At 36.2% G+C, this 19,416-nt stretch overlaps 1 protein-coding gene across 6 annotated transcripts in view; it reads right to left on the bottom strand.

Moving 5' to 3' along the window:
* Nucleotides 1-736: 736 nt before the first annotated feature.
* Nucleotides 737-19,416, bottom strand: part of UACA (uveal autoantigen with coiled-coil domains and ankyrin repeats) — a 100,335-nt gene continuing 81,655 nt past the window's right edge. For all 6 annotated transcript variants that reach the window (XM_050796265.1, XM_050796263.1, XM_050796264.1 and 3 more), the window contains 8 exons: nucleotides 18,807-18,839; nucleotides 18,178-18,276; nucleotides 13,664-13,700; nucleotides 12,719-12,771; nucleotides 8,432-11,170; nucleotides 6,303-6,455; nucleotides 3,894-3,959; nucleotides 737-929 (listed from right to left, as the gene is read on the bottom strand). In XM_050796265.1, the coding sequence (XP_050652222.1) occupies nucleotides 858-929; nucleotides 3,894-3,959; nucleotides 6,303-6,455; nucleotides 8,432-11,170; nucleotides 12,719-12,771; nucleotides 13,664-13,700; nucleotides 18,178-18,276; nucleotides 18,807-18,839 (3,252 nt within the window). In that variant the 3' untranslated portion in view covers nucleotides 737-857. The remainder of the gene's footprint in view (nucleotides 930-3,893; nucleotides 3,960-6,302; nucleotides 6,456-8,431; nucleotides 11,171-12,718; nucleotides 12,772-13,663; nucleotides 13,701-18,177; nucleotides 18,277-18,806; nucleotides 18,840-19,416) is intronic.

Here is a 19,416-nt window from a genome sequence, read left to right on the forward strand (position 1 = left end):
ACATTTGGAGGATGCATATATAATGAGTGCTTGGTTACTATAGTAGCAAATGTCAAACTAATTGCTAAAAAAAAGTCTAAAGGTTTTGACACTTTGAAAAATCTAGTATATCATTTATCACTATTCACTAATACTGTGGCAAGAATAGTCACCACAAGTAAAAATTAAGATACTGTTGTAGAGATTGAGGTAATTTTATTATAAATTCCTGATATATTCCACCCCTGCCTGTTCTTAATCTAACTGTAATTTAGCACCACAAACCATTTATGAAAATTAATTTATTTTAAAAGGCATAAAAGTTATTAGTGTAAAAAGAAAAAATACCTATAACTACAAAAAAGGCCAAAGACACTAATGAAGTTACCTCAATAAAGATACTGTAATATGTAACTTGGCCAGCCAAGTTATAACACATTCCTCGCAACTGTATGTCTCAAGGTTCTGAGGATCTGAAAGGTTTTTTGATCCACCTAAAAGTGGCCACCAACCAAATTAATTTCTCTGAAAGACATCTTTAAGAAATTATTTCAGCCTAACCTTGCTTCGTATGGACTCACTCAGATGGCTCATGTTTTATTAGGGACTCGAAGGTTTAAAAATATGTAGTCAATCCAGGGCGAAGTGTTATGTTGTTTGCCTATTTGTAAAATTAACACATACAGAAAATAAGATTCAAACTGATATTGAAAAAGACTAATATATTCATCTAATTTTTTAAAAAAACCTACCAATGGAACAAAATATATTTTATTTTAATTATACCAGCACAGTAAGGCCCAGAAAGACCATGGAGTTGCACAAAGAATGTTCAGCACCAGCAAGATAAAACAGATACTGGCCGTCAGTGCTAACTGCTAGCACACAAGCCCCTGCCGCATTTGTATGATCTGGAGCAGAGCCTCCTGAACATCTTCATCCATGTGACCCTTCGGAGAAAGAAGAAAGAGGAGCATTATTTTATGTAATCTTTGTTTACATAAGAATTCTAAAGACAAAGCTTTTACAAAGCATAACTAGTCATTGACTCATCAAATGCTAAATCCTCACCATTGTGATATCTAAAGGAAAAGGGGTACAGCCCTATCATGAAAATAAAGTCAATTAATAAGGAGTGCACGGCTGGGTGTGGTGGCTCATGCCTGCAATCCCAGCACTTTGGGAGGCCGAGATGGGTGGATCATTTGAGGTCAGGAGTTTGAGACCAGCCTGGCCAACATGGCGAAATTCCGTCTCTAGTAAAAATACAAAAATAAGCCAGTTGTGGTGGCACACATCTGTAATCCCAGCTATTCATGAGGCTGAGACAGGAGAATCGCTTGAACCTGGGAGGCGGAGGTTGCAGTGAACCGAGATCGTGGCACTGCACTCCAGCCTGAGTGACAGGGTGAGACCCCATCTAAAAAAAAAAGACTAGTGCACACCAGTTGCTCTAACATCCATTATCATAAAACATATGGATAAACCTCCCTCTTTCTCTTTTTTAATAACAGCCTTAAATGATAGAGCAAAGTAAACTACAAGGAAATCTGTTGCTGCTGCTGAGGATTTTTTTTTTTTTTTTTTTTAAATTAGAAAACTAACTGATGGCCGAACACGGTGGCTCACACCTGCAATCTCAGCACTTTGGGAGGCCAAGGTGCGAGGATCACTTGAGGCCAGGAGTTTAAGACCAGCCTAGACAATACAGTAAGACTCCATCTCAAAAACTTAAAAAAAAAAAAATTTAGCTGGGTGTGGTGGCATGCGCCTGTAGTCCCAGCTACTTGGGAGGTTGAGGGAGGATGATCACTTGAGCCCAGGAGTTGAGGCTGTTTGAGTTATGACTGTGCCACTGCACTCCAGCCTGGATGACAGAGCAAGACTCTATCTCCTAAAAAAATTTAAAATTTAAGTAATTGATTTTAAAAACCCATATTTATGTTTTTACATAAATAGGTTCATATATATTATTTTATAACTTGCTTTTTTATGTAGTGTCATAAAAATCTTTCCCTTGAGCTACCCAATTATTTTAAGTTATTGTATAATATCCACTGCATGGATATATTACATTTCTTTACCCATTCCCCTAATGATGGACATTTAAGGTATTCCCAATCTTAATGGAAAGATTACTAGAGAAGAAATTGCTGGGTCAAAAAGCAGTCTCAATTTTTAATTCTGTTAAGTACTACAAAATTTCCCTCTATAGAGATTATAACAATCTGTACTACCATCAATGGAGTAAAAATGCCCGTTTCCAATACACTCTGGCTAACACGATAGACTATAATCTTGTGTAATATTTCCAGTTCCAATATGTTCTTATTCATTTGCATCTCCCCCATTACTGATGAAACAAAGTTATCTTTTTTACATGCATGTTCACCATTTATATTTTTAAAACATACTTTAAACTTCAAGTGATGGCATGAGTTGATTAAATGCAGCTCAATATGGTGGGCCTATTACAATACCGCATCCCCTCCCAACACACATGTACGTTTTTTTTCCTGGAGTACCTGAATAGGTTTCAGCACAACACTTCCTATTAATATGAAAAGTTTTGCTTTCAAAATCTGTTTCTATAACAGCAGGATGTTTACATTTCAAACATTAGCCATAGTTGACTGAACTGAATTTCTTAGTTAACTTTATGATGCCAGAAGGCAAGACTATTTCTGATGCCAATTGCTTTTGTTATGTTTCATTAGGACACAGCAGAAAATAATTTCAAATTCTGGAAGTGCATATTATACAAAGTGGAAAGGCTTGTTAGTTTGCTGTATTTTTCATTAAGAGCAAGCTCTTCCTCTCACGGCCAATACTAGTGAGTTTCTCAGCCTCTCTAATACAGATTTTCTACTATTTCCCCACTTGAACTTCCTATTCCCTGTCCCTCAATAATCTTCTCTAATAATTGCAATAAACTTTAAAATTCTAGTTTATCTCTGATTTGCTCAAAAGAGTAGCTAAGATACCTTGCTCTATCATATCATTCATTCTTTTTCATTGGTTTCCCCTCCATCTCCTATAGAAATGGCAGGTCTATTGATTTTAAGAACTTGATATCATAAAGTATCTTTCATTATTTTATCTAGTTGTCTGTTTAAAATTGATTTTTTTTTTAATCTTTCCCTTCTTTTTTTTTGGCTTGTTTTTACAGTGTGGCCTAACATACTTCAAATTCAAATAATTCCCATGATCTCTGTCATTCTAAAATTTCTTTCTTTTAGTACATTTTCTTCCTGAAAAAAATCTATGCTGAGAATTTTGGGGATGCTGCTCATGGTGTTTCTACAGGAAATTAAGTATAGTATCCTTTACATGTTAATCATTTCTTAGTATTTTTTTTTAACAATAACTTTCTCAGTACGCCCCTAAAAAAAGGGAATTCATAATATTATTCCTTAATTATTCCTTGGCTTTACCAAGCCAAGTTAAGGCTTGGTAAATAATTATCACCAATTCTCTCTTAACAAATCATTTTGTCTTTAATTACTACAGTCCTATACACATAACACCCTGCTTGTTACTTTTGTACTTTTCTAGTATTCAAAGCCATTCCCACACTCCTCTTAGATGACAGCCACGTGTGGATGTCAAGGCACTGTCTCCAGCTAGCAACACCATTAACGTGTGCTACCATCACATGTTACCAAATTGTCTATAAACTGAGTGACAAGCAGATGGAGACAACACTAAATTTAAGATGTTGTGTTGCCATATAGCTTTGTAAATTTTTCTGGGAGATCCACAAACCATGATTAAAAGAAACATAATTATTTTTAAATAAGCATATGGGGTGCAGCTACTTTAAACATCAATTACTTTCACATAAATTTATTTGAAAATAAAAAAATTATTATCTCTAAAGCAATATTCTTTCCAAAGGAGAAGTAGTTCTTTACCTGTGCAGCACTAAGAAGGTGTGTTCGATAAATTGCAATTACTTCTTGATGCTGTCTGTCAGCATCCTAGAAATGTGGAAAGATGGGCAGATGTGAATATCAGCATTGACATTTCCAAACTTTGGACAATGCTCAGGCTTCATGCTACAAAACTATTATTATTATTAAAGTGCTCCTGCTATTTCTAACAACAAACTACCTTGGACCTACCAGATGCAGAATTCCAAAACTAACAATAGAAACTTCTCTAATGAATGTGTGGCTAATGACAGTAATGCTACTTTCCCTAAGTAAAATGAAATTATTGCTTTAGTTCACATCTAGTGCCATGACCTTCTGCAGACACTTATCACATGTTTGGATTATTGCAAATGCTTCCTATCCTGTCTTACTATCTCCACACCGTATTCCCTATCATGCCTCTGAGACTAAGGTACCTCTTTCCTCACATCACTTTTGGCTCAAAAACCTTGAGTGACACTTCTTTACATACATGAGAGAATCCAAATTCATCAGTTTGGTTCTCAATGACTTCCACAGTTTGGCTTCAAACATTGGCTCTCAAATACAGCAGTCCCCTCTTATTGGCAGTTTTGCGATCAGCGGTTTCACTTTCTCTATTTCAGTTGCCCATGGTATAGTACAATAAGATATTGTGAGATATAGAGACCACATTCACATAACTTTTATTACAACATATTGTTATAATTGTTCTACTTTATTATGCTATTGTTATTAATCTCTTACTGTGCCCAATTTATAAATTAAACTTTATCACAGGTATTTATATATGGGGGGAAAACATAGCTTAGATAGGGTTCAGCAGGTCCTATCCATGGTTTCAGGCATCCACTGGGGGTCTTGGAACACAGCCTCAGTTGGTAAGAGGGGGACTACTCTACAGGCAGGCCTTTCAGTGCCCTCTGACCATGTCACTTGTATTCTGTCTCCACGCTTTATAGCATATACAGGGTTCAGCAGGTCCTATCCATGATTTCAGGTATCCACTGGGGGTCTTGGAACATACCCTCAGTGGAGAAGAGGGGGACTACTCTACAGGCAGGCCTTTTACTGCCCACTGGCCATGTCACTTGTATTCCATCTCCATGCTTTTTTTACACTAGTTTCTTTGGATGGAAGAGCCTCTACTTTCCTTTCACCCACCAAAATAGCATCTACTTTACAAGTTGAAGCCAGGTACTCCCTTCTTTAAAACTAGCTTCCACCACACCACTAAGCTTTCCTTCCTGGAAACTCCTATCACTTAGAATCTGCATTCTCAATTCTATATTTGACATCTCTCATTTTGTCATTTTACGAATCTGTATTTTGCCTCCCTAACTACCCAGAATTCCTTGGGGACAGGAATGGCATACTTTCTTTATCCCTGCTTAGCACAGTGTCATGAAGATAATAAACAATAAACAAATATTTCTAATTACTAAAGGGACACTATACTCTTTGGATAAGATCCAAATTCACAATTTACCATCCTTAATCTATAGGCCTACAGTGTTAAAAAATAAACACTACAAAAAACCTTTCTTCTCTTAAAAAATAAACAATTCTACGAAATAGGGAAACATCAACAACAATTTACATGTGATTGGGCCATTTTACTTAGCATTTCGTGTGTATTAGTGCATAATTAAAAGCATAGTCCCAGATACTCAGGAAACTGAGGCAGCAGGATCACTTGAGCCCAGGAGATCAGCCTATAGCAAGACCCCATTGGAGACGAGCCTAAGCAACATAGCAAGACTCCATCTTTAAAAAAAAATGTAAACAAACAAGTAATCAGTTATTATTGTTTTGTGGATGAGAAAACCAAGAGTTAAAAGGAATGTTCCTTGCCACTTCCTTGTAAGTGGCAGGACTGAGACCAGACCTTCCAACTTTAGCTTCTAAATCCAGGCATTTATTCTTCTATGTAAGGTATAAAACAATAGGAATGCCTCTTTATTCACAAAGATAAAAGATTATTTTAAAACCTCCTTTAGTTTAGTGGACCAATATTTTAGAGAGTACACTGCAATGAGAAAGATGCTGGATTTGGAGTCAGCCAGTTCCACATTTATACCCCAGCTGAATGACCCCAGTCATCAAATATTTTATTCTTTGTTTCCTTAAGAATTAAATGGAGGGAATAAACCTGCTTTGTGAGATTGTGATGAAGACAAAGTTTATAGATAAAGTATGTAAAATGTTTAATATGGTGCCTGCTGTACAGTAGGCATCAAATAAGTATTATTACACCACCAGTATAGGTAACTTCTTGTATATAAAAACAATTACATTCTTGGATCCAAACACAGCTACAGATCACTTTAATTTCTAAATTAGCCTTACAAACCAACTACAGGGAACCAGCACATATTCACGCAAAGCCCCGTGTGCCTGGTTACTCACAGCCAGCTGTTGCTCCAGAGATTTCACTTGGTGCTGCAGAGTGTCAATCAGCTGGCTCTGCCTCTTGGTAGGGTTCCCACTTGTGTAGGTGAGTTGGGAAAGGCCATTGAGTGCTTGTTTTAGTCTTTCCACATCATTAAGCAGTTCAGTTATCTTAAAAAAAAAGTTGTAGGAGAAACATATTATTTACTTATTCATGTACAATGAACATCTTTGTACATAAATCATTCCTTTTTGGAGACACAAGCTTTATCTTTATACAACAGAAAATTGAGGTATGAATATTGCCAAAATTGTTATCAACGGTGCATATAATATGTAATTTATAATTAAATCCCCAGAAATTCTTTACAAAAGCAATACCAGATTACAATAAATATTACATATATCCTAAGATGTGAGTATAAACATAGTCTTCTTACTTTTAGATTATAAGTATCTATGAAGGCACATGAACTATCTTCCAGGTAACATATAGAACACAGGAAGGGAAGGTGGATTCCCAGCAACAAAGTGTGAAAAGTAAAAGGGTGTGGCCCATGTAAGTCTAACATATGTTCCTTTTTCCTTTCAAGAGTTGTATTATTTAAGACTACTTTGTTGTCGAGAAGAAAAAAAAAACAAGGAGGCTGTTTATAGGAATAGGAAGTGCCTAGAAACATAGCATTTTCCCCCCTGCTTTAAAGTCAGACAGAGTCAACTTGTATGAGCTTGACTAATTTCCTTTACTTTGCTGAGCCTTAGATGCCACATTGATGAAAGGTGGACAATCTTTCAGAGTTAAAAAAATCAGGTTGGGCACAGTGGCTCACACCTATAATCCTAACACTTTGGGACGCTAAGGCAGGAAGATTGTTTAAACTCAGGAATTCAAGACCAGCCTGGGCAATATAGCAAGACTCCATCTCCTCCCCTGCAACATTTTTTATTGAAAAATAATAATAGACAAAAAAACAAAGAAAATCAAATGCAATTATATGCACATGCTCAATAAATGGCAACAAGTAGATATTAATAATTAGCTCTTATAATTTATAAGTATATTTACTTATACTTAAGTATAATAATATACTTAAATTTATAAGTATATTTATATAGTAATATATATTACTATATATATTCATAGCTACCTTCTGAACAAGCTTAGAGCATTTAAATTCTCAATCACAGAGATGGTGTGCCAGAGGATAGTATGTACAAATACTTTCCAATGGGGAGGGCAGTCTGTGTCTGTGTTTACTCCACTGTATCCCCAGCACATGATATGTAGAAGGCATTTAATCATTACATGTTGAATGGATAAAACTGCAGTCAGTCTTTATATGTCATCTCCATAGTAAAAACTTTATAAATACCAGTGTCAAAAATATTGTTGAGTACCTGTCTGTAAATTGTACCATGAGAATTAAAAATAAGATGGAAAGTTAAGTTATAAACCCTGCTCATAAAAACTGGGCAGATCAACTACATAATTCTAACAAGGTAATATACATGTTTTAAAGGGATGGCAAAGCCACAAAAAAACATGTATCTTAGAGGAGGAACTGTTTACCATAGACTAGATTGGACAGTGAGGGCTTTAGGAAGGAGGATAACATGTTAATGAATGTATAGGATTCAACTCAGTAGAAAGGAGGGAAAGGACATTCTGGGTGAGGGAACTAGTCTGGAGAAAGACATGAGCAACAGAACATAAAATGAATTGGAGGGCTCAGTTTACTACTATGGGTGAGTGCCAAGATCAACTCTGGATGCTCCCCAGTGTTCTTGGTTTCTTGCAGCCCAGAATGAGAGCTTCCCCGCCACCCTCTTCCCCACCTTTCACATGCCACAAACCCACTGGCTTTTGACTCTTCATCTGTGAGACAAGTGAGTCTTAAGTCTTCCCATCATTCCTCATTCTTGGCTAGAACAGCTAAACAAACAGAAGGAAAAATGCTTTTGATTTTTGTTTGCATTACTTCACTTTTTTTCAATTCAGAATTTTTGCACACAAGTTGCCAAACTGGAAAGGGTGTGTCTAATGGTCACTTTGTTACTACCTGTGTCTACTTTCCTGTGAGATTCTGTGGTAAAGAGTGCTGCTCTGGGTTTCCAACACATAGTCATGCAGACTACTTTGTACATACCTTATTATCTTTTGCTTCTATTTGTTTAGCAGATTCTTGTATTCTTCTTTGCAACTCTGTGATTGTTGTTAAGGACTTATCACATCGTTCCTTCTGATCCTTGATTTCTTGCTCAATGCTAAAATGCAGTAATTCCTTCTCATCTTTTGCAGATATTTCCTTCTTCTTGGCATGTAAAACTTCCTCACATACTTCCTCATACTTTCTATTCAGATTGGCCAATTTTTCATTTAAGCTGGAAATCTGTGTCTCCAAATCACTTTTTGTTGCTTTATATTTAGACAAATCAACTACTTCTCTAGTCTCTAATTTTTTTAATGCTTGTTTAGTATTCTGAACCTCAGACTGAAGTTTGGAGACTTCTTCCATTTTGTTTTGGCTTTCTTCTTCCTTTTCTCTCAAGCTAGCTTTTATGATTCCAACTTCTTTCTCAAATGCTTCTTTAATCTGCAAATGCTCTGCCAGGGGTACAGAAGAGTTCTTTTGATTCTCCAACAACTGATGCAGTTTGGTCACTGTCTGCTGCTCTTTCTCGTAACACCTTTGCATATTCTTCAATTCTTCCTTTAGATTTTCAATTGTGCCATTAAGAGATTTTTTCAGAGCTTCAACCTGTTCCAATGGAACATGTTGTTTTTGCAAAAGATTTTGCACTGCAAGTATCTCAGAGGTCTGTTTGGCATTTTCTTCTACTAGCTTCTCTTTCACATTCTTTATTTCTGCATATTTCTGTGACAAGTCTTTTAACTGTTTGTTTAGCTCGTCTGTTTTTCTGCTTAATGCTCTTTCCATTTCATGAGACTTCTCAATGAGAACTGTCTTATCCCTCAAATCTTTCTGAAGGGTAAAAATCTCCTTCTTTAACTTATCATTCTCTTGCTTGTTTTTCTTGACTTCTTCTTCACTGACACTATACTTCTGTGTCTGCTCTGATAACTGGTCTTTTAGTTCTTTCTCTGTTGCTTTAAATTTTCTCTCGCACTCCTCAAAGCTGACAATTGGGGCGTATTTTACCTTAATGCATTCTTGTATTGTGTCGAGCTCCTTCTTCTGGGCTTTAATTTCGGCATGCAGTGTCACAATCTCTTCTTGGCCTTTTCTGTAGTTGGCCAGTATTTCAGCATTACTATCCTGCACCTTTCTCATGCTCTGACTTAGCGAGCTCATCTTTGCCTCGTGCTCTGCCAGGCTGATGTACTCAGCTTTTATTTGGTTCTGAGTGTTTTCCAGGTTTCTTTTTAGTATTTCATTCTTATCTTTTATTTTTACAAATTCCTGATTTATATCTTCAAACTTTTTCTTCACATCTAATAATTCTTTGTTAGTTTTAGCTAACGTGTTATTCAGTGTCATTTTAATCTCTTCATGGGTTTTAACCGGCACATACTCATTACTCATCATCTTCTTCAAGTTACTGTTTTCAGATGTGAGAGCGTGTATTTTCTCCTGGTCTTCACCACATTTTTTCTTAAGTTCAGACAATTGTTTCTTAAGTTCAACAATACTGGATTTCAGAGCTGTTACCTCTTTTTCATGTTTCTCAGGAGGTACAAACACAGTTTCTAGGCGGTTCACATCCTTACTTAAGCTGTCATTTTCCAGTAGCAATTTCTCCATTTCCAGCTTCTTTTCTGTGTATTTTTGTGTTACATCTAAAACCTTTCTATTAAGATCATCAATAATTGCATCATGTGACTTTTTCATGTCTTCACTTACTTTTAAAGGAACATAATGACTTTTCATTTCAATTGTTAAGTTATGTGCTTGCTCCTTGAGGAGCTTATTATCCAGATAAACTTTTTCAATTTCCTTTTGTAGTGTCTGATTTTTCAATGTTAACTCAGTGATCTTCTTCCCAAGTTCTCCTGATTTCTGTTCTAATCTGCTCTTAACCTGTTCATGTTCCTCTAGTTTGATGTGCTGAGCAAGCTTGGCCTTAACATTCTCAAGTTCTCTCTTTAACTGTCTAATTTCACTAAGGGATTTTTCATGTTCTCTTTCCATTTCTACTAATTTTTTTGCTTTCTCATTCACTTCATTTGATAATGAGCTCTTCATGTTTTCAAATTTTTCGGCTGGAATGGAAAGGGCCAACTTTGCTAACAATTCTTTTGCCTGGCCTTCCATCTCTTTGACCTTTCTTCCTTTCTTCTCTCGCTCCATTTCACACATACTAAGTTCCTTCTGTAATCGCTTATTTTCTTCTATCAGCTTGCCTTCATCCCTCTTAAACTCTTCCACTATCATCTCATTTTGTTTGATTTGGTTTCTTAATTTCCCCACTTCTGCTGAAGCACCTTCATATTTTGCTTTCATGTCTTTCAACTGATCCTTCAGTTCCTCCGTTAGTCTGTGATTCCCTGAGGCTGCTTCACTTGTTAAGTGTTCTTTAAGGGCAAGAAAATGGGTCTGCATTTGTTTAACTTTACCTTCTGACTCATACATCCTCTTCTGCACATCTTTTAATGCATCTTCTAATTGCTTTATCTGTTCATCTGAATCCTCCTTGACCCTTTCACATTCTAATGCTAACGCTTTGCATTCTGCCACTTTGTGTGCCAGTTCATTTTGGAGCTTCAGTCGGTCTTGTTTTGCTGACTCGCAGAAAGTTCGCATTGCTTCTAACTCTTTCTTTAAAATTTCATTTTCGGAGTATGATGTTTGACTGGGTAAAGATAGCTCCAGAGGTCTTAACATAGATCTGCTTTGCATATGGGCTGGTATACCTGGGGAAGTACACTGAAAAGAAAAAAACAAAAAGACATCAATCACAAAAGTCTAAATGAGACATTTACTATACTTATTTGCCAAACTTAGAGAAAGTTTACACATCATCAGGAGTCAAAGTGTTATCAGACTAGGTAGTAAGATGGAAAAAAAACACAATGCTGATTTTTGTAGTAAGAAAACAGTTCTGGATATGATTTCCTTAATACATTCACAACATTTTCAGACCTCTGTTCACGTAAGTCTATTTCTGGCAGAACAAGGGAAAACGGTCATGGCTACTGGGTGCTATTTTGTCTTTCCCCTTTCGTAACACCTACCCACACATGAATATCACCAACTTTATCAAAACGTATTTATTATTTATATGTTTTATGGCACATAATGTGCTTAGAACTTCAAATTCTGAAGCAAACCATCATAACCTTGAATAAAAACAAGTATTGTCATTTTAAATGTGCAGATAATTTCATAGAATTATAGATTTAACTTCTAACAAGATTTTTGACTTCTGTGTACTTTCACTGTTAAAACAACAGAATATTCTCTAAATTATAAAAATACCACCAAAATAAACCCAGCTAGTTATCAGAGTTGTCAAGAGAATGATTGGTCACGGCCAGCACCAGGGAAAGAGTCTCCCAATAGATAGAAAACACCTGGAGCTGGTGACAGCCGCTTCCGGATAAGATCTCCGGAGCTGGGTGAGCAGGCTCAAGCATGCACACTAAGAGGCAAAATGGTGGATGTATGACCTTCTTCCAGGGGCATTTGACTGGTAAAGGAAAACAGCCCCTAGAGAGCATGTGCACAACCTTAGTAAAGGCACTACATATGTGGACCCTCCTAAGTGCTGACAGGCCACTACGCATGCAGACAGCCTGCCCCCAAAAGAAGAATCAAGGGAGGAGAAATGCAAACCCAAAACCAAGCCAGTGTATAAAAATCCCAAGCCAAGGGCTGAACAAGAGCACTGGGATCTCTCAAGCCACCCACTTGGCCTTCTTCCAAGTGTACTTTGCTTCCTTTTATTCCTGCTCTAACACTTTTTAATAAACTCGCTCCTGCCCTAAAACTTCCCTTGGTCTCTCCCTCTGCCTTAAACCTACTTCTGCCCCTCAGCCAAATCCTTTCCACTGAGGAGGCAAGGATAGAGCTTGCTGCAGATCCCTACAGATTTACTGTTAGTTAAATCTGAACTGCCTTTCCCCTGGATCAGGAGGAAAAAAAAAAATTAACTTTGAATTATTCATATCTGTCCTCCCCTTTATATGGGCAAATATGAAGAGTTAACTGACCACTGTTAATGAACAGAAACTTAGCATCAAATGCAATGAAACTGCAATTCAAATCTCTTATTATAACCACTAACATCAAAAACACTCTAGAGGGCACCAGAAACAGCAATATCTGTTTTTATTAAACTCAAGAAAGCAGGACCAACCTGTCTTTGATAATGAAAACCTCACTCTATTACAATGCTACTTTCTCCTCTTTATAAAGGCACAGAAATTTTCTTTAAATGTTTTTTAAAATTAAAAAAAAAAAAACAGTTATTACCTGTGAGTCTGCCATATACATCTGACCTTGTTTAAGAAGCATATCTTCTTTTCCTAAATAAATCCATATAAATGACATTTTAACTTAAATATCCATATTAAAGTAGGCTAAACATTAATTTGATGTTATTTCCTTTATTATTCAAATAAAAGAGAAGCAAGAGGTACAACATAAAAGTATCCTCATTCTAAAATACCCCTTTTTTCCTTTATTATTTCTATAAACAGAAGTACCTACAATCTACTGAACAATAGATACTAGGTTGGTTTTTATTTTTTTCTTATTTTTTTTCTACGCTCTCTTTCAGCAGAATCACTAAGATTTCAGAAACATCGAAGACTGTCAAACTAGGCTACATGATAATAAAACATATCTTATAATGAAAACAAAAATGATATTCTTTCAAATTTATAGCATAAATATTACTGTTGTACGAGAGGATAGTTTAATAGTCACTAGGAAACAAACAAAAACAGATTTTCTACAGAAATTGTTTATTGCAGAATAAAAAAGATTAATTATGTAGAGTCTAAAAATAATTCATAAATGTTTATTGAACATGTAATTTTAAAATGCCTACTTGCATTGAGACTGATTTCTCCAAATTAGAAAACTGTGTTTATGTTCTTCCCATAAAAAAATGAAGCCTAAATATCACAAGACGAATGTCTATGTCTACTAATCAACAAGGCAAATTTGGTAATTCATACAATATACAATTTTAAAATACAGGTAGCTAAGGAGAATCAGAGCCTCAGCAATTATCAGAATATGTTAGAAGTTACAATAGTCATCTTAACGTCTTCCTAGTTACATGTGTTGATGAAGTTTAGCAGCAGGAATATCTTGTACAGTTATTTCTGTATAGTTAAACAAGTAAGAATAAACATTCTTCTTTGCTTGAACTAGGTGAACTGTAATGATAATCCATACTTTTATACTTACGGTTACTGAAATGACTTCCTGATCCTAAATGATCACTCTGAAATCAGAAGCATAAAACATTTTAGGGTGAATGCTGCCTCATTTTGTTAAATTCTGTATCTGTTTTAGCTCTAAATGATGCAGTCATTAAAACTACATTTTTGACATTCCTGTTTTTCCAGAGCATTATTCTACTCAAACCCACAAAAAGAAACACTAGCAACACTTAGAGAGATCAGGTGGGAATAAAGTACTTCACTAAGCATTTTAGTAAAAGCAGTCAAGTGTTTTAAGGAAAAACTTCATTGCTCAAAAGAAAAAAAAAAGTAAGCCCTAAATGAACTGAAAACAACTTTCAAAAACTACTGTTTGCTACTGCTTTACCTCAAAAGGACGGAAGTGGCCACATTCATGTCAATAACTCATTTTACTTTACCACTGTAGGAAGCAGAAACCCTACCTCATTGACTATGAAATATCGACATAACCTCTTCTTCCAGAGTTTATAAAATACCAAGTACTTGGAAAGTAAAACGAGACAGAGAGCAGGAAATGAAACTGAGGCAGAGACCTACACATAGTAATAAATCCATCAATCCATTAGTTAGGAAATAATAGAGAAACTCCAGATACAGTGAATCAAAATATACTGGGTTGCTCCTTTTCCCAAGTAAGCCCAATACAAAGAATCTAATATATAAATTAAAATGTTACACTTCAAGAATAGGCCAGGTGCAGTGGCTTACACCTGTAATCCCAGCACTTTGGAAGACTGAGACAGGTAGATCACTTGAGCCCAGGAGTTTGAGACCAGCCTAGGCAACGTGGCAAGACCCCATCTCTACAAAAAAATACAAAAACGAGCCAGGCGCGGTGGTTCATTCCTGTAATCCCAGCACTTCGGGAGGCTGAGGCGAGTGGAATGCCTGAGGTCAGGAGCTCAAGACCAGCCTGGCCAACATAGTGAAACCCTGTCTCTAATAAAAATACAAAAAATTAGCTGGACATGGTGGTGGGCACCTGTAATCCCAGCTACTAGGGAGGCTGAGCCAGGAGAACTGCTTGAATCTGGGAGGCGGAGGCTGCAGTGAGCCGAGATAGTGCCATTGCACTCCAGCCTGGGCAACAAGAGTGAAACTTCAATCAATCAATCAATCAATAACACACACAGAAACATTAGCTGGGCAGGGTAACCCAAGTTACTCAGGAGGCTGAGGTGGAAGCACCACCTGAGCCCGGGGAGGTCAAGGCTACAGTGAGTGGTGATCACACCACTGCACTCCAGCCTGGGTAAGAGAGTGAGACCCTGTCTCAAACACAAAACAAAACAAAACAAAACAAAACAAAAACCCCAGAGTGAAATGAAGAGTAAGGACAGGCAGATGCAGTACATATTTGTGCATTTAGGTGTATCAGTCCTAATAGCTACATACCAAACTCTGAAGTAGTCGACCATGATAAAACAGTCCACAATTCCATGACTAAATTAATGCCACCTCCTTTAATCATTAGTGCCCCCACGGCATGAAAAAATACCTATAGGCTTAGTTAAGCTCTTTGTTCTATGGAATATTTAATACTAAAGTTTACAATAACTCCTAAATGGCCCCATACATGCATAAGGGGGTGCTATGCACATAAGGAGTTCAAAAAACTTAATTTGGTCTTATTACCTTTATTACTCAAATGAAAACAAACATAAAAGTTGTAACATAAAATCAGCCTCATTCTAAACTATCCATTTTCTCCATATTTTTATACATACAAGGGAAAAAGCTACATGTTAAGTTATTATACATAACTCATACCAGTAATTCTTTTAACAGTTAAGGTTTTTTAAGCATGTGGGATAATACAGCAGTAGATATTCAATGTTTGTAGTAAGTGATGAATTCTTAGTAGTTTGTTGTTGTTTTGTTTGTTTGTTTTGAGACAGGGTCTCACTTTGTCGCCCAAGCTGGAGTGCAGAGGCACAATCTCAGCTCACTGCAGCCTCCACCTCCTGGGTTCAAGTGATTCTCCTTCCTCAGCCACCCAAGTAGCTGGGATTACAGGCATGCACCACCTCGCCCAGCTCATTTTTGTGTTTTTAGTAGAGACAGGATTTCACCAGGTTGCCCAGGCTGGTCTTGAACACCTGAGCTCAAGTGATCCACTTGCCTTAGCCTCCCAAAGTGTTGGGATTACAGGCTGAGATACCATGTCCAGGCAAATTCTTAGTAGTTTTTAAGGGTTGCTGTTATAAATACTAGGTCATGTATAAAGTGGGACCTGTAATTTTCTGTTTGAAAGTAAAAAATCATTGCTAGCATAAATATTCATCACAATGAGTATGTAGTGACTGAGGAAAATGTCCCCATCATACTGAATGGGAACAGTTACAAAACAAGATGTACAATATGATCCCACCTGTTGAATGAGTATATAACACACAAATTATGTACAAGTGTCTGAAAGGATTTCAGTCAGGTGCTAGCAGAGTTAAGATTATAAGTGTCTTTTGCATCTGCTTTCAGTTTAAATATATTTTCTTATTTTTCTGAAGTAAATATGTATTTTTATAAGAAAAATGTTACTTTTATGACTACGGTAAGTTATAGACTTGACAATTAAGACAGATAGTTTGTCTAAAGCTACAGAAAAACACCTTTGTTTTCTTCCCCTTGAGACAGAGTCTCACTCTGTCACCCAGGCTGGAGTGCAGTGGCGTGATCTCACTCATTGCAACCTCTGCCTCCCGGATTCAAGCGATTCTCCTGCTTCAGCCTTCTGGGTAGCTGGTATTACAGGAATGTGCCACCACGCCCTGCTAATTTTTGTATTTTTAGTAAAGATGGAGTTTCGCCATGTTGGCCAGGCTGGTTTCAAACTCCTGACCTTAAGTGACCCACCCACCGTGGCCTCCCAAAAGTGCTGGGATTACAGGTGTGAGATGCTGTGCCTGGCCTACATCTTACACTTAAGACATGCAGAAAAGCTAGCTCCTAGAAGAAATATATACATAAATAATACCCAAGTTATAGGTGTCAAACTTTGATTAATACTTAAAAGGCCCTGTATATACTCCTAAATTTTCTCATTCAAGTAATTCTAAGTGTAAAACTAGCATTGTAGTTAAAAGCACAAAGGAGTCAGATGCTTGAATTCAAATCCTGACTCTGTCACTTACTATTTGTGAAACCCCTCATGGGTAAACCCTGCGCCTCAACCTCCTTATCTGTGAAGTCAGGTAATAGTAAAACTTATCACATAGAGTTCTTTTTTCATGCACGTCAAGAATGCAAAGTACATTGGTCAGTGCTATTAAAATATTAGCAATCATCAGTTTCACAATTAACCTAAAAAAGAGTCTTCAAATGTGAAGACAGAAGCCACTATAGCTAGATCATTTTTTGGTTTATAAAATGGTGTTTCTGAATAATCTTGAAAATTCAGTCACATAAATATGTACACATATTAAATGTGTATAATACAATGAATTTTTGCATATGCATACCTTTTGTAATTATACACAACCCAGATTAAGATATAAAATATTTCCAGGACCCCAGAAGTTTCTTCACACACCTTACTCGTAACCCCAACCAAAGGGTGGCCTCTATTCTAATCTCTAACATCATAGATTAGCTGTATCTGCTTTTGAACCTCATAAAAATAGAATCATTCAGTATGTACTCTTCATGTCTGATTTCTCTCTTGCAACATTGTCTGTGAGATTCATATATGTTTTATATTATTTTTCATAATGCACACATAGTTCTTTATTTACAAAGAAAAATATTATTTTTGCTATGCTCTGAATGTCTGCCAAGATGTGTTGAAACTTAATTCCCACTGTGGTGGTATTATGAGGTAGGGCCTTTTAGAAACTGATCAAGTCATGATGGCTTCACTTAGGCCCCTTTTTGCCCTTTCGCCTTCTGCCAGGAGAAGATGCAGCAAAAGGCCCTCACCAGACACGAACGCCAGATCCTTGATCTTGGACTTTCCAGCCTCCAGAACTGTGAGAAATTAATTTGTTCTTTACAAATTTTCTGTATTTTGTTAGAGCAGCACAAATAGACTAAGACACTTTTTTAGTGTACTTTGGGGCTGCATTCACCAACAAAGATAAAAGATTCATGCTGAATCAGCTACCTTCAGTGATGCCCAGTGATGACTCCTTTCTGAGATAATCCTGGACATATCACTGTTCATTTTTATGAATGCTTTTTATTATCATTATACTCACTGCAAATTTACAGGTAGAAATATGATGTTTTAAAAAGGTAAGGATGGACAATGAAGAGAAACTAGAATGACACTAAATGTCGATTACATGCTAGTCAATTTAAATGATCTTAACCTTTATAACTATGTGGAGAAAGAGACAATCACCCCAGTTTTGCCAAACAGGCAACAGGTTCGAAGACTTTAAATAAGCAGCCCAAGGTCACACTATAAATAAGAGATTTATAATTCAAATTCAAGTCTGCTGCCAAGCCCCTTACCATTACCCATTATGAGTTATAGGAAATAATTTAACCTTTCTATACCTCAAAATATTTAAACCTATTTTTCAGAGCCTCAATAGTCCTTAAGCTTTCTTCATGTTGCTTTTCTTTGGCTGCCAAAAGGGACTTCAGCTTTTCTCTCTGAAATGAAACAGAATAAATAGAGTAAAATAACCCTTGTGCTTGGAATTGGGTTAAAAGTGTGTTTTAGAAAACATGAATTGGAATTACATTAAGGACTGGAGTTAATGAATTCTCCAACCTGGTGAACTCTACTAGTAGAGTTGATAATTTCTACAAATATACTAATGAAACACACAATATCTATAAACAAAATCATAAAAAATTCAAATCTCTGTTTTCAATCTTAATGTTTTCAGACATTTATGTTTAGAATTTTACATTATTTTCAGGACAAGTTTCACAGAAAGTAAGACTTTCAGAAGCAATAACAACAAAATGCCTACAATAACCTATGCCACTATATTCAAAACATCCTTTTATAGTCATGTGTAGATTTTGAATTTCCCTTTAATAACCAGAAATAGAATCCAGGTCTGTATCTCAATTCAGGACTTAAACCTACTATAGCATCTATAATTGAAGATGCTACTATAGCATCTTCAATTCCTAAAACAATTTTAATGGTTTAAAATAAAATGTCATCCTACCTCGCTTTCCAGATCATCAGCAACCATAACTTCCTAAATTTAAAAAGAAGACAAAATATTTTCATTCTTAAAAGCTTATTTTAAAAGGCATGAACTTGGCAAAGATCTTTTAAAAAGACTGGCACATGTCTTTAAGACTGGGGCCAAGGATATGAGAAGAAGATAATGTACCACCAATTCTGTTGTATGAGTTGTCTTTTATTCTTCTCACTATCCAGGTTCAGAAGCACTTTTGATTCTCTTGAGAATCTATCAACCAACAAGTCCTACTTGTTCTTTGTCCTCATATCTCCTGTCTACTCTTTTCTCTCCAATCCCATGGCTCTAACTATAGTTCAGCCTTTTGCTTTTGCATATGTTCAATTTTAGGAAAATCTAACATAGATAGCAAGATATTAAAGTGATACAGAAAATTAGAATCAGAAGGACACAGCTGTACCAATCACGCAGTTACTTCTTACTTTTGAAATGCAAATATCACATAAGATTTCACCTGTGATAAGTCCTGTACATAATAAAATGTATATTTAAAGAGTGAACTGATTGTACTAGATTTCATATATATTCTACTTTCCCTCTAAAAAAATGATTCATGGATATTTCTTGTATT

Source organism: Macaca thibetana, chromosome 7 (genome assembly GCF_024542745.1).
Source record: "Macaca thibetana thibetana isolate TM-01 chromosome 7, ASM2454274v1, whole genome shotgun sequence".
Lineage (NCBI taxonomy): Eukaryota > Metazoa > Chordata > Mammalia > Primates > Cercopithecidae > Macaca > Macaca thibetana.